General features: G+C 46.5%; 1 protein-coding gene across 1 annotated transcript in view; it reads left to right on the top strand.

Moving 5' to 3' along the window:
- ZNF608 (zinc finger protein 608) overlaps positions 1–12,345 on the top strand; it is a 108,523-nt gene extending 96,178 nt beyond the window's left edge. The window contains 10 exon segments of the mRNA XM_005661601.3: positions 1,580–1,667; positions 2,444–3,213; positions 3,216–3,401; positions 3,404–3,779; positions 3,781–4,400; positions 4,403–4,893; positions 6,982–7,399; positions 8,266–8,438; positions 9,947–10,094; positions 12,260–12,345. Of these exon segments, the coding sequence (XP_005661658.2) occupies positions 1,580–1,667; positions 2,444–3,213; positions 3,216–3,401; positions 3,404–3,779; positions 3,781–4,400; positions 4,403–4,893; positions 6,982–7,399; positions 8,266–8,438; positions 9,947–10,094; positions 12,260–12,345 (3,356 nt within the window).

Genomic DNA, 13,290 nt, shown 5'->3' with positions numbered 1-13,290 from the left:
TTGTGCACATTTTGACCAAATGCCTAATTACAATTGATTCTCATCTCAATATGAATTTTTATACTCCATGGCTTGAATTTTTTTCCCCTGAAAGAATTAGAATGGAATCAACTGTGATTTGAGGAAATGCTTACTTTGCTTCCTGCTAACTGCCCCCCACCCCGCTCCGCCCCGCCCCTCCCCTCCCCCATTGATACAGTGAGTAGATTCGGCTGTCACCTAAGTCATAGTAACGCAGACCATATGGGAAACAATTTTCAAGTCTCTTTTTGGGGACTTTTGAAAGAAATGTTTTCTTTTCCACTACTTCCCAACTATTCAACTGCTTTTACCTGCCGTTAAAAAACGTTCCAAGGAAATGAATCTTACTTGTGAGTATCCTTTAACATAAAGGAGTTCAAGTACAGGTTTTCTGCAGAATTCAAAATGGCAGTGAGCTAGTGGGTAAATCAGCTAGGAATAGACTTTGAGTATTGTCCCTGGTGTTTCCAAGAAAGAAGCGGGGGAGGGGCGTGTTAGAGAAACAAAGGGAGACTTAAATGCTTTATTTCATTACCCTAAATATGTTATGTATGTCTCAAAATCTAGGTGTTTTAATGTATGCTTTAAAAGAGTGAGTTTAAAAAAAAATGTGGCACTTGTCCTCTAGAGAAATAAAGAGGAGTTATATTTTGTTTCCCTGTGACATTTGGTATACTAAGTGCACTTAAGTTTGGTAATTCACAGATGCAGTGCTAAATTAAATTGTCTGTCTGCAAAGCAGTTGGGAAAAGCAGAATGGCTTGCAGGAAACAAGTGTGTTGGTTTTGAGATTTTTTTTTTTCTAATCCTCTGTGGCAAATGCTTACTAGAGTTGATTCTAAAGATAACCCCAAGAGTAAACCTATTGTGCACATTTATTTTCTTAAGAGGGCTATTTTAGGAGTCCTTAATATGAAACAAGACCAAACAGTGAAACAGATACCATACCAAGGCTGATTCTTGTCTCACAAAGCCAGAGAGGGGAGGATTAGAAACAAGAAACACAGCTGATTGTCTGCTAGCTGAACTCCAACCTCCAGCTTTCCTCCCTCTAGACCTATTTTTGTGCATACACATCATTTTTTTTCTAAATAAAAATCACCATTATTTTATATTGTTGAGTTGGAAACAAAACCGATTCCTTTCCGTCACCTTCTGGTTTAAGCACTGGTAACTGGCGCTTAGTTTTTGTTGGCTGCTTGCCAAACGAAAGCAATTATGTGTAATAATAGAAAAATTAAGAGGTGAGTGTTGCTGTTTTACAGCAGGACATGGCAAAAACCATTTCCTTCTGTCAGCAGTATCTTGATTACACTCTCACACACATCCTTACCCTTTTGTACCACACGCGTATGCTCGTGAACGTGCGCGCGCGCACGATTTCCTGTGGGTTTTTGCTTGAGGTCACTGAAACCAGAAAGAGGAAGAATGCAAACCACAGCTTTTGAAAGCAAATGAGAACAGAGCTTTGCTGGTAAGAAGGATAGTAATAATAAATGAACTGGAAATAGGGCGATTGGTGCTAACCTTGGTCCTTCTTCATTCTCCGCTCCTGCAGGTGTCCTAGTGGTCAATGTCACGTGGAGGAACAAAACTTACGTAGGGACCTTATTGGACTGCACCAAGCACGACTGGGCCCCTCCCAGGTAGGCACGGGGGCCTTTGATTCCCCTCCCCTGTTCCCTTTCTTCTTCTTCCCTCTCCCTCCCCCATCCTCTCTTTGCAAGGAAATGATCGAGAGAGATTAATAATACATAAAAGTCTGTCTGTAATTGAAAGCAGGCAAAAAAGCAATGAACAGTTCAGGATTGAACACAGTAAAATGCAGGTGCTGGGTTTCTTTTCTGTAGGGGGATCTCTACTTCCAGCCCCTGCTCTTTCTCCTTTTTTGTGTTCTTTTTCTCAACATGAGAATTTGATCTGGATTTGAAGCTTAGCTACTCAAACTGGTTTTCTTTGGTTTTCTGAGGAAGAACATAAGACATTGGTAGTCTGTGCTTTTGCAGGTGTTGAAACTGTCATTGGATGAATAGGGTGTGTTTTCCTTACCGGGGCCCAGTGCTCAAGCTGCCTGGGTGTCAACTGCTCTTCACTGTGTTGTGTGCCTTGTGATTTCACCAGACTCCTTTGGGGATGCTTTTTATTTTTTTATTTTTTGCTTTTTAGGGCTGAACATGTGGCATATGGAAGTTCCCAGGCGAGGGGGTCAAATCAGAGCTGCAGCTGCCAGCCACGGCAACAGTGGATCCAAGCCATGTCTGCACCCAACACCACAGCTCATGACAATGCCAGATCCTTAACCAAATGATCGAGACCAGGGATCGAACCTGCATCCTCATGGATCCTAGTTGGATTTGTTACCACCGAGCCCCAATGGAATTCCAGGGAAGCTCGTTTTGACATCTGTTTCTTTCTTCCCTAGGTTCTGTGAGTCACCGACCAGCGACCTGGAAATGAGAGGGGGCCGGGGGCGAGGGAAGAGAGCAAGGTCTGCCGCAGTCGCCCCAGGCTCGGAGGCCAGCTTCACAGAGTCCAGAGGCCTCCAGAACAAGAACAGAGGCGGGGCCAACGGGAAAGGGAGGCGGGGCAGCCTCAACGCCAGCGGGCGAAGGACACCCCCGAATTGTGCTGCCGAGGACATCAAAGCCAGCCCCTCCTCCACCAACAAAAGGAAAAACAAGCCTCCGTTGGAGCTGGACTTGAACTCCAGCTCCGAGGACAATAAGCCTGGGAAGCGGGTCCGTACAAACTCACGAAGCACTCCCACCACCCCTCAAGGGAAACCAGAGACTACTTTTTTGGACCAGGGCTGCTCTTCTCCAGTGTTAATTGACTGTCCCCACCCAAACTGTAACAAAAAGTACAAGCACATCAATGGCCTGCGGTACCACCAGGCTCACGCTCACTTAGACCCGGAGAACAAGCTGGAGTTCGAACCGGACAGCGAGGACAAGATCTCAGACTGCGAGGAGGCCTTGAGCCACGTGGCGCTGGAATGCAGCGAGCCAAGCACAAGCCTAACGACCTATGAGCAGGTGAAGACGCCAGCATCGCCTGGCTCGGGGAACCCCCCCGGGACCCCCAAGGGAAAGAGAGAGCTGCTGAGCAACGGCCCGGGTTCCGTTATCGGATCGAAGGCCGGGAAGAATTCTGGCAAAAAGAAGGGCCTTAACAATGACCTGAGCAACCTTCCGTCATCTCCAACATGACGGCCACCTTGGACAGCTGCTCAGCAGCCGATGGCAGTTTGGCTGCCGAAATGCCCAAGCTGGAAGCGGAAGGGTTAATTGACAAGAAAAACCTGGGAGAGAAAGAAAAGGGCAAGAAAGCCAGCAATTGCAAAATGGACAAAAACCTCTCGAAACTTAAAACCGCCCGCCCATCGCCCCCGCCCCGGCCCCCACCCCGCCACAGCTAATCGCCATACCCACGGCAGCCTTTCCGAGTACCACCACGGGGACCATACCCGGACTGCCCTCCCTCACGACCACGGTTGTTCAGGCCACACCAAAGAGTCCTCCGTTAAAACCCATTCAACCAAAGCCCACGATTATGGGGGAGCCCGTCACCGTGAACCCAGCTCTCGTGTCGCTCAAAGACAAAAAGAAAAAGGAGAAGCGAAAGCTGAAGGACAAAGAAGGGAAAGAGACGGGCAGCCCGAAAATGGATGCTAAGCTGGGCAAACTAGAGGACGCCAAGGGGGCTGGGAAAGATTTATCCGGGCATTTTTTAAAGGACCATCTCAGCAAGAATGAGGGCTGGCGAACGGACTCTCGAATCTCAAGAGAGTCGGATGGCGAGCATCAAAGCCGAGGCGGATAAGGTTTACACGTTCACCGACAATGCTCCCAGCCCTTCCATTGGGAGTGCCTCGAGGATGGAGTGTAGCACTTTGGTGAACGGGCAGGCGCCCATGGCCCCGCTGCACGTGCTCACCCAGAACGGGGCCGAGAGCTCCGCTGCCAAGACCAGCAGCCCCGCCTACTCGGACATATCAGATGCCGCCGACGACGGTGGTTCTGACAGCAGGTCCGAGGGCATGAGGTCAAAGGCCAGTTCCCCATCAGATATCCTTTCTAGTAAGGACGGTGGTGTAAAAGGGCATTCTTCAACGACAGCACAATCATCTCAAATGAAAGAGTCCCATTCTCCCTATTACCATGGCTACGATCCTTATTATTCTCCAAGTTACATGCACCCTGGGCAGGTTGGCGCTCCTGTGGCTGGGAACGGCGGGGGCACACAGGGAATGAAGATCAAGAAGGAGTCTGAGGAAGATGCCGAAAAGAAAGACAAGGCGGAGCAGCTTGACGCCAAGAAAGTGGACCATAATTCTGCATCCTTACAGCCTCAGCATCAGTCTGTGATCACACAGAGACACCGGCCCTGGCGCAGTCACTGTACTATGGCCAGTACGCCTATGGGCTCTATATGGACCAGAAGTCCCTGATGGCCACCAGCCCTGCCTATAGACAGCAGTACGAGAAGTACTATGAGGACCAGAGGCTGGCAGAGCAGAAAATGGCCCAAACTGGGAGAGGAGACTGCGAAAGGAAAAATGAGCTCCCCTTGAAAGAGCTGGGCAAGGAGGACAGTAAACAGAAAAACATGCCATCGGCCACTATCTCAAAAGCTCCCTCTACTCCGGAGCCTAACAAAAACCATTCTAAACTAGGGCCGTCAGTGCCTAATAAAACTGAGGAGACAGGTAAATCACAGCTTCTCTCCAATCACCAGCAGCAGCTTCAGGCCGACAGCTTCAAAGCTAAGCAGATGGAAAACCACCAGCTTATTAAGGAGGCTGTAGAAATGAAATCTGTCATGGACTCTATGAAGCAGACAGGTGTAGACCCAACCTCGAGATTTAAACAAGTAAGATTGTGGAGCGTGGCCCCCGCAGGGAGAGAGCAGTGTGAGACTGGTTCAGGGCTGGGCTGGATCTGGTTAGATTTCCTCATGGGAAATTAACCAAGGGTTCCTTGGCTTGATTCCTCTTCTCTTGGAAAAAAAAAAAAAAAAAAAAAGAGTTATTGTGTACCTCTGAAATGTACGTCTCTCAACTATTCCCTTGTCATGTTGTGTGGTAAAAAAACCTTGGCCGTGAGCTTTTTAGACTTGTGTGTGTGCCATTAACTAACTGAGTCTGACAAGGTCCCTTAATTTCTTACTGAGTCCAGAGTGAGGGAATTCCCTTTAAAAAAAAAAAAAGAAAAAATTAATCAATTTATTTTGGCCACACGCTTGGCATGTGGAAGTTCCCAGGCCAGGGATTGAACCTGAGTTGCTGCAGTGACAATGTCAGATCCTTAACCACTAGGCCACCAGGGAACTCCAGAGTGAAGGAATTCTACGTGGCTGAGTTCCCTTCTGATTTTGTGTGTGTGTGTGTGTGTGTGTTGTGTCTTTTTAGGGCGCACCACAGCATATGGAGGTTCCCAGACTAGGGATCAAATTGGAGGTGTAGCTGACAGCCTACGCCACAGCCACAGCCATGCCAGATCCTAGCAGCGTCTGCGACCTACACCTCAGCTCGCGGCAACACCAGATCCTTAACCCACTGAGTGAGGCCAGGGATCAAACCTGTATCCTCACGGATGCTAGTCAGATTCGTTTCTGCTGAGCCATGACGGAACTCCCTCACTCTGAGATTCTGAGTCTGATCACTCAAATAATGTGCTCTTTTGCATTTCCAAATTTATTTTGGCGTCTTCCAGGACTGTTGAGACGGAGGCCTTCAATTCACATCTCCCACTCATCTCTTTAGTGAAACTTGGGGGTTTCTTGAGTGCCTAGACTTCTGTTTTACGCTCTGTGGTAAGGGCCCCAAAGCAGGGCTCAGCACTTCTCACTCGCGAGTTGAGCGAGGGGTCTCGGGGATGGGCCTCGAGCAGCTGTCCTGCAGCCCTGTGGTCAACCAGGGGATAAATGTGCGCACACCTGGAAGTCAGTCACCATGAAACCACACGTGTGCTAGCACTTTCTGTCACGATTCAGACATCCTGGCTCCCTGCAGTCCCTCGAGCATTCATTCTGGTATTTCCCAGCAAGCCCAGCCCCAACTCCGCTCCCATGCTTAGGTGGCCCTGCCATATCAGAGCAACTGAGTCCTATCTTCATGCTCGTTTCTGCCCCGAGGTTGGGCCTGAGGCCTGAATCCCCTATGGGTTTATATCATCAATGGGATGGGAGAGTCACAGGGGCCATTTAAGGATCCTCGGAATGCCTGAATCAGGCTGTGGCTTCCCAGGGCTGCATTAGAACCATACAATTTGGGGGTGAGGGTGGGGGTTTGGATGTCACTGTTTCCTGGTAGCAAAGCCATGATGCGTGCTGTTAATTTTTCATTTTGTTCTGATGAAGATGTTAGTGCATGAGGAGACGTGATCCAGTAATATCGAGCCTCAGCTGCAGTAGAAGAAGAAAATATATTAGGAAACCAAGAGTTTTCCCCTCTAAATGATGTTAATTGATACAACACTTACTCAGTTTACTGTTATTGACTTGAATCGGAGTTTTTAAAATTCTTTTTTTTTTTTTTCTCCCCGCATGAGATACTGAAAGGAAAATGAAGGTTAGATTAAATACGTCTGAGGATGTTATTTCATGTTAGGAATTGACATTAACAGCCCAGCTCTGGATGCTGGCAGAGCTGAGTTTTGAAGCCCAGTTTCACAAACTAGGGCAGCAGCGTTGACAGCTCTACTGGAACTTTAAAAGCTTTGGTTTTGTCTTCCGTAAAAGGGATTAATTGACGATGCTCACCTCAGACAGTATTACTTCGTGCAAGGAGGGGGTTAAAGCTTGTGGCACAGTGTGGAGCAGATAAAAAAAAAATGTTAAGTTAGTATTAGAAGTAATAGGAATGGGGCTGTGCTGTGATGTGCGGGTTTTTCTTAAAAATTGAAATTTTAAAACAAAAATTTTTTTTTTTTTTTTTTTTTTTTAAACAAAAACCCTCAGGATCCAGATTCAAGGACATGGCATCATTATGTATACCAGCCCAAATACCTGGATCAGCAAAAGTCCGAAGAGCTGGAGAGAGAAAAGAAAGTAAAAGAGGACAGTCCCAGGAAAACCCCCACCAAAGAGAGTGGTGTGCCCAGCCTGCCTGTATCCTTAACGAGCATCAAAGAGGAGCCCAAAGAGGCCAAGCGTCCTGACTCTCAGTCCTTGGATGAGAGCAAGCTGAAAAACGATGACCGAAAGACCCCCGTGAACTGGAAGGACTCTCGGGGAACGAGAGTGGCTGTGTCTTCGCCCATGAGCCAGCATCAGTCATACATCCAGTACTTGCACGCATATCCTTACCCACAGATGTATGACCCCAGCCACCCTGCGTACCGGGCCGTTTCGCCTGTCCTGATGCACAGCTACCCTGGTATGTGGCATAGGTACTCACTGTATTGGATGGATGAGGCTGTGTTCAAATACCACCTATTTTAAAACTCAGAATAAATTAATTAGATGCTTCAGGAGTGACCTGTACTTAGCTTTTTTCATGCTACTTTAGAAAGGTCCCAAAGAGGTGTTCCTGTCGTGGCTCAGTGAAAACAAATCTGACGAGCATCCATGAGGATGCAGATTCAATCCCTGGCCTCGCTCAGTGAGTTAAGGAGGATCCAGCTATGCTGCGAGCTGTGGTGTAGGTTGCAGACGTGGCTCGGATCCCCAGTCGCTGTGGCTGTGGCCTAGGCTGGCAGCTACAGCTCCAATTCAACCCCTAGCCTGGGAACCTCCATATGCTGCAGGGGTGGCCCTAAAAAGACAAAAAAAGAAAAAAAAAAGTTCCAAAGATTAAATGGATTTCATAAGAGCTTTTTTTGTTTTTTAGATGAAATGTCAAGAGCGCTTAGCTATAGTTTCCATAGGCTCTGCTGGTGTGCTGTAGCATTTAGACGGACAATACTTTATTGCCTATGAAAATATTCCGAGCACTTAACTGTCATAATCATTACTGTTAGTCTTGCTTTCACTTAAGCGGACACATAAACGTATGAAATGGCTAGAAGCTCAATTCTGTTTATAACCGCCGCGCATCAGGACGAATTAACTAGGAGCAGAAAATCCGAGAACCTAGATACAGTTTAACCATGAGGTAACCCATTCTTAATGTAATTCCCTATTCGAAGATCTCTGACTCTTATCCAAATTTACGTAATCTATGTGGTTTTTTCCTTTTCCTTTTTCTTTTTCTTGTAAAGATGTTGCCTGTAACTTGATGTGGCATTTGTTGTGTACCTGCAGGGGCCTATCTCTCTCCAGGATTTCATTATCCTGTTTATGGGAAGATGTCAGGGAGGGAAGAGGCAGAGAAAGTCAATACCAGCCCCAGCATCAACACGAAAACAACCTCTGAATCGAAAGCACTGGATTTGCTCCAGCAGCACGCCAACCAATACCGAAGCAAGTCTCCTGCTGTAAGCCTCCTTTTGTTGTTATTTAAAAGTACTCTGTTTTAGGGGAGAAGAGGGGACAAGCTAGAGAACAGTCTTGAAATACAGATGCTTTTGGAACCCAGCTGTGGTTTCAGAGTGCTGTTTTATTCTAATATAAAAAGAATGCGTTCAAAAATAAGATGCTTTCACACACAAGGGAAAAATGTTAGTGAAGCCTCTATGGGGAGAAGCAGTCTTTTCTGTTGGAAAGTCTGTCCCTTGCTTACCCAGGCAGATGTGTGTTGGCTGGACATTTAAATTCATAGGACCCAGCCTTTGGTGAGAACTATTTTTGATGTGTTTGTGTACCAGAGTGAGTCACTTGGCTGAGTGGTGGCTGCGTCTGCTCTGCTTTGGCCTTGACTCATGAATACATTCCTGTAACTCTGCTGAAGTGATTCAGACCTGTCTGTGAAAGGTGGCTCTCCCCCCGCCCCCCGACCCCCATCCCATAAAGGGCACCTGCTCGTTTCTAGAAGAAAACACAAAGGAGGTGGTTGTTCTTGCCTGGAAAAGAGAAGTTTGGAATAAATTAAAATCCAGGCTTTGTGATGTGTGTCTGGATGTGTCTTACCTGAGACTGTCGAGAAATTGGACAAGATGGTTTATAAATCTTTTCCTCAGGGTGCTCCTTCTAGAGCAAAGATTTTTTTCTCCCCCCTGAGGAAGAAAAAGAACTTTAGTGAAAGAGTGGTTAAGTTTTAGTGGGGAAAAATGTCTTGGAAACACACAATCCTTAACCAAAGTATGATTTGGGAGAATTGGAGCTTCCCTGCGTGTCCAGAGATTGAGAGATTCTGGACTACTTCCAGGGGTGTTGGGCACTGGTTTCCTGTGCTTGCAGTTGGCATATAATATTAGAGTATATGTTTTAATGGAACAAAATAAAGGTAGGTTTACAATAATGAAATACGTTCTCCTCACAAAATGCAAATAAAGTGGAAGAGTAATCAGAAGACTTGTTCTCCTCACAAAATGCAAATAAAGTGGAAGAGTAATCAGAAGACTTGACTTTAAGGAAATCTCTACAACAACGACTTGTCTTTGGAGGTTGTTTCTGGGAAGAAATTGGGTCGGTTTTAAACCTGCAATTATGAGGGACTATAAGAGATCCTCTTATTTCACTGGTTTGAGGAAAACATTGGCGTTACCATGGCGAGGAGCGATTCTTTAGTGTTGGCTTAATTCCAACTGAAACTAATGCATGTCTTTTGAAATGCTCTTCCATTAAAAGAGAATTTTAAGTATCTATATATTTTTTTTTTTTTTGGCCGCACCTATGCTGTGCAGAAGTTCCCAGGCCAGGAATTGAACCCACGCCCCAACAGTGACAACAGCGGATCCTTACCCTGTGGAGCCACATGGGAACTCCTATGTATTTACTTTTTAATCATCAGCACCTATTGCTGAGGGACGGAGGTGGTTGACTCCCCTCCTACAAATTGTTATTCATGGGATTAAGGGGGCGATCTCTCTCTCTTCTGTTGCAGCCTGTGGAAAAGGCTACAGCTGAGCGGGAGCGGGAAGCGGAAAGGGACCGCCACTCCCCCTTCGGCCAGCGGCACCTGCACACCCACCACCACACCCACGTCGGCATGGGTTACCCACTCATCCCTGGGCAATATGACCCTTTCCAAGGTCAGCAGCTCCATCCTCCTTGTGCCTTTGTTCATCCTGCTTCAGAAAACAGTTGCCAAAACTGCCTTTTGTGTCTTGACATGAAAGGGTTGAGCTTTGTGTTAGCATAAGCTCTGGGGAAGGGTTTAAGCCGTCTTTCCTGGAATTTCCTTGGGATACAGCTGAGGCTGTTCCCACCACATCTTTGTGTCCTGTTGAGATGGGAAATGGCTACTACCACTTCGTAATCCTTACTTGTTGATATTATCCGAGGCTTACTGTTATCTCACAGACTTGGCTGCCCTGTGTCTGGGGCACAGAATGTAACACTAGAAGATCAGATAGCCGCTTCTGGGAGATTGCAGAAAACTGGAGGGATGGTGGGAAGCTTTGCTGAAATGACTTGTCCTGATCTCTGCAGGCCTTCAAGTTGCTCTTTTTTTTCCCCGTGGAAGTAACGGGAGTCACGTGATAGGGCTCAACCCATTATAACTAATTCACGGCCCTTTCCAACCCTTCACTACCAGGGCATGTTCAATAAAGGGGAGAAACCTTTTTATTTTTTATATTTTTATCTTTATTTTTTATTTTTTCGTTTTTTACGGCTGCACCCGCAGCAGCATATGGAAGTTCCCAGGCTAGAGGTCAAATCAGAACTAGAGCTGCTAGGCTGTGCCACAGCCATAGCAATGTGGGATCCGAGCCGCGTCTGTGACCCACACCACAGCTCACAGCAACGCCAGATCCCGGACCCACGGAACGAGGCCAGGGATCGAACCCTCTTCCTCATGGATACTTGTCAGATTCATTTCCACTGAGTCGTGATAGGAACTCCCAGAGGAGAAACCTTTTTAAAAAGCCATAGCACGGATACAATGAACCTTCAACTCATGGTGTTCCTAGTTGAGCATTTGTCTTCACTCTGTCACCTCGAGGCAGGGACGAGGGAGTGGCACCATCTTTATGAGCAGACCACCTGCTAGGATCTTGCTGTCTTAGCTTTGGCTGCTGTGACAAAATACCGCCATCTTTATGGCTTTAAACCCCAGAAGTCTCCTCATAGTTCTGGAGGCTGATAGATCAGGGTGCCAGCAGAGCTGGTTTCTGGTGGGACCTCTCCTCTTGGCTTGTAGGTGGCCGCCGTCCTGCCGTGTGCTCCTGTGACCTCTTTGTACCTGCAGGGGAAGGAGGAGAGGTAGAAAGAGAGAGGCACTCTCATGTCTCTTCTAATAAGGACATGACTCCTTCTGGATCAAAGGCCTACCTTTAGGACCTCATATAACCTTAATTACTTCCTTATAGGTCCTGTCTCTAAATGCAGTCACATGGGGGGTTGAGGCTTCCCTGCTGGAACCTTGGAAGGGTACAGTTGGGTGGTGCTTGCCAAGTGGCCTCTGCTGTCTGAATACACGACAGTTTGTGCGAAGGCACTTCCAAAAGTAGGAAGTGCTGTTCACATGTGAAAGGCTCATGAGAATTTGTTTAGCCCGTGTGCTTGGTATCTAATAGTGGTACAGACCGTAGAGGACATACAGGATTCAGTCATCTTCCCGATGTTTGCATTTGTGTCCTTTGGTTTTTTCTTTTCCCCAGGATTTTTTTTTAATAGGATTGAAAAGAATTTTCTATCAGGCAGCTTCATGCCATTTGGAACCATTACATTCTCCTCCCACTACCTTTCTCTTGCAGAGTAAAAGTTGAGACTCAGATTTCTAAGTTCAATTCAGTGATTTCTATATGTGACGGCCATGCGTCGTGTTCCATCACCGGGGAAAATGTGAAAGTGATAGACGTTATTATGAAAGTATTGTATTCTAAGCAAATAGCGTGTCGCTTCTCTAATTTGCTGTGACTTTGGATTCTTGTTGTTACCTGGTACCTGTGATTTCTCCTGAGCTTCCTATTCAGGAGTGCATGCAAACCGCTTAGCACCATGCGGAGCCAGTGAGGCCGAATGCGGTATTTTCTCTGAATAGCTATAAAGGAAGCGGCAGCGTATTCAATGAAGGCATAGGTACTGGTTAGCCCAAGCAGTTTGTAGTCTGTCCTTACTGCATGGAACATTGCACGTGTGGGTTTAGAAAGGACAGATCGCTGCTCGTGGGTCTGCAGCCTTTCACTCTTAGGCCTGTGTCTCCTCTTTCCTTTATGAATGTCACAGAAACCCTGAATTTTTTCCCCATCAGGCTTGACCTCTGCTGCCCTCGTTGCCTCTCAGCAGGTGGCTGCACAGGCATCTGCATCAGGAATGTTTCCTGCACAAAGAAGGTAAATGCCCTCTACATTTTGATCAGGTTTCTCGATAGAGATATCTTTGTCAGGGGGAAGAAGCAAGTGTAGGATGTTTAGACCAAAACCTTAGCTTCTGATGGTTTGACATTCTTGTCGTGAATGTCTTTATTAGGCCTCTGTGCTTCTTCACCTGTAGCTTCTCTTCCGGATCCTCATTTTTGTAGCTGTAATGCAGATTAGAAATTAAGCCGTCTGTTTTTTAAACAGTTGAAAATTTCTTAGCCTGTCTTCAGAGCTTTTGTTATAATGATTCACCACGACTCTCTTGGGTTTCGATGCTTAAAAATAAAGTTGCAAATGGAGGAATTTATTTTCATAATGCCAACGGTCATGTTTGTTCTCTGATTTTTTTTTTTTTTTGGTCTTTTTAGGGCCACACCCGTGGCATAGGGAGGTTCCCAGGCTAGGGGTCGAATTGGGGCTACAGCTGCCCGCCTACACCACAGCCACAGCAATGCCAGATCCTTAACCCACTGAGCAAAGCCAGGGATTGAACCCTTGTCCTCATGGATACCAGTCAGGTTTATTCACCGCTGAGCCACGATGGGAACTCCTGTTCTGCGATATTTCAAATTACCTCTCAGGTTGTCTTAGAAAGGAAAATAATTTATTTTTCACGATGTGTATCACTACCTTTGGGTTCACTCACTTTCTATGGCATTGAATTCCATGAATTGAGTAGAATTCAGATAAGCCTATCCGTCTTAACTGGTTTTCTTCTCTTTGGGGTCAACTGTGGACCGAACCCTGATGCTAAGGTTTTCTTTTCTTTTGCAGAGAATAACGGGATTGGATGTGTACGTTGTCATGTGACTGGATCACATGGGGAAGCGCTTTATACAGACATCAGTTCCATGGTGTTAATTTGAAATGCCTTAATGGCAGGCAAAAACCAGTCATTTCATTTTTGTAAATTACAGATTTT

This window comes from Sus scrofa, chromosome 2 (assembly GCF_000003025.6).
Source record: "Sus scrofa isolate TJ Tabasco breed Duroc chromosome 2, Sscrofa11.1, whole genome shotgun sequence".
Taxonomy (NCBI): Eukaryota; Metazoa; Chordata; class Mammalia; order Artiodactyla; family Suidae; genus Sus; species Sus scrofa.
This window is presented reverse-complemented; position numbering and strand designations above follow the sequence as displayed.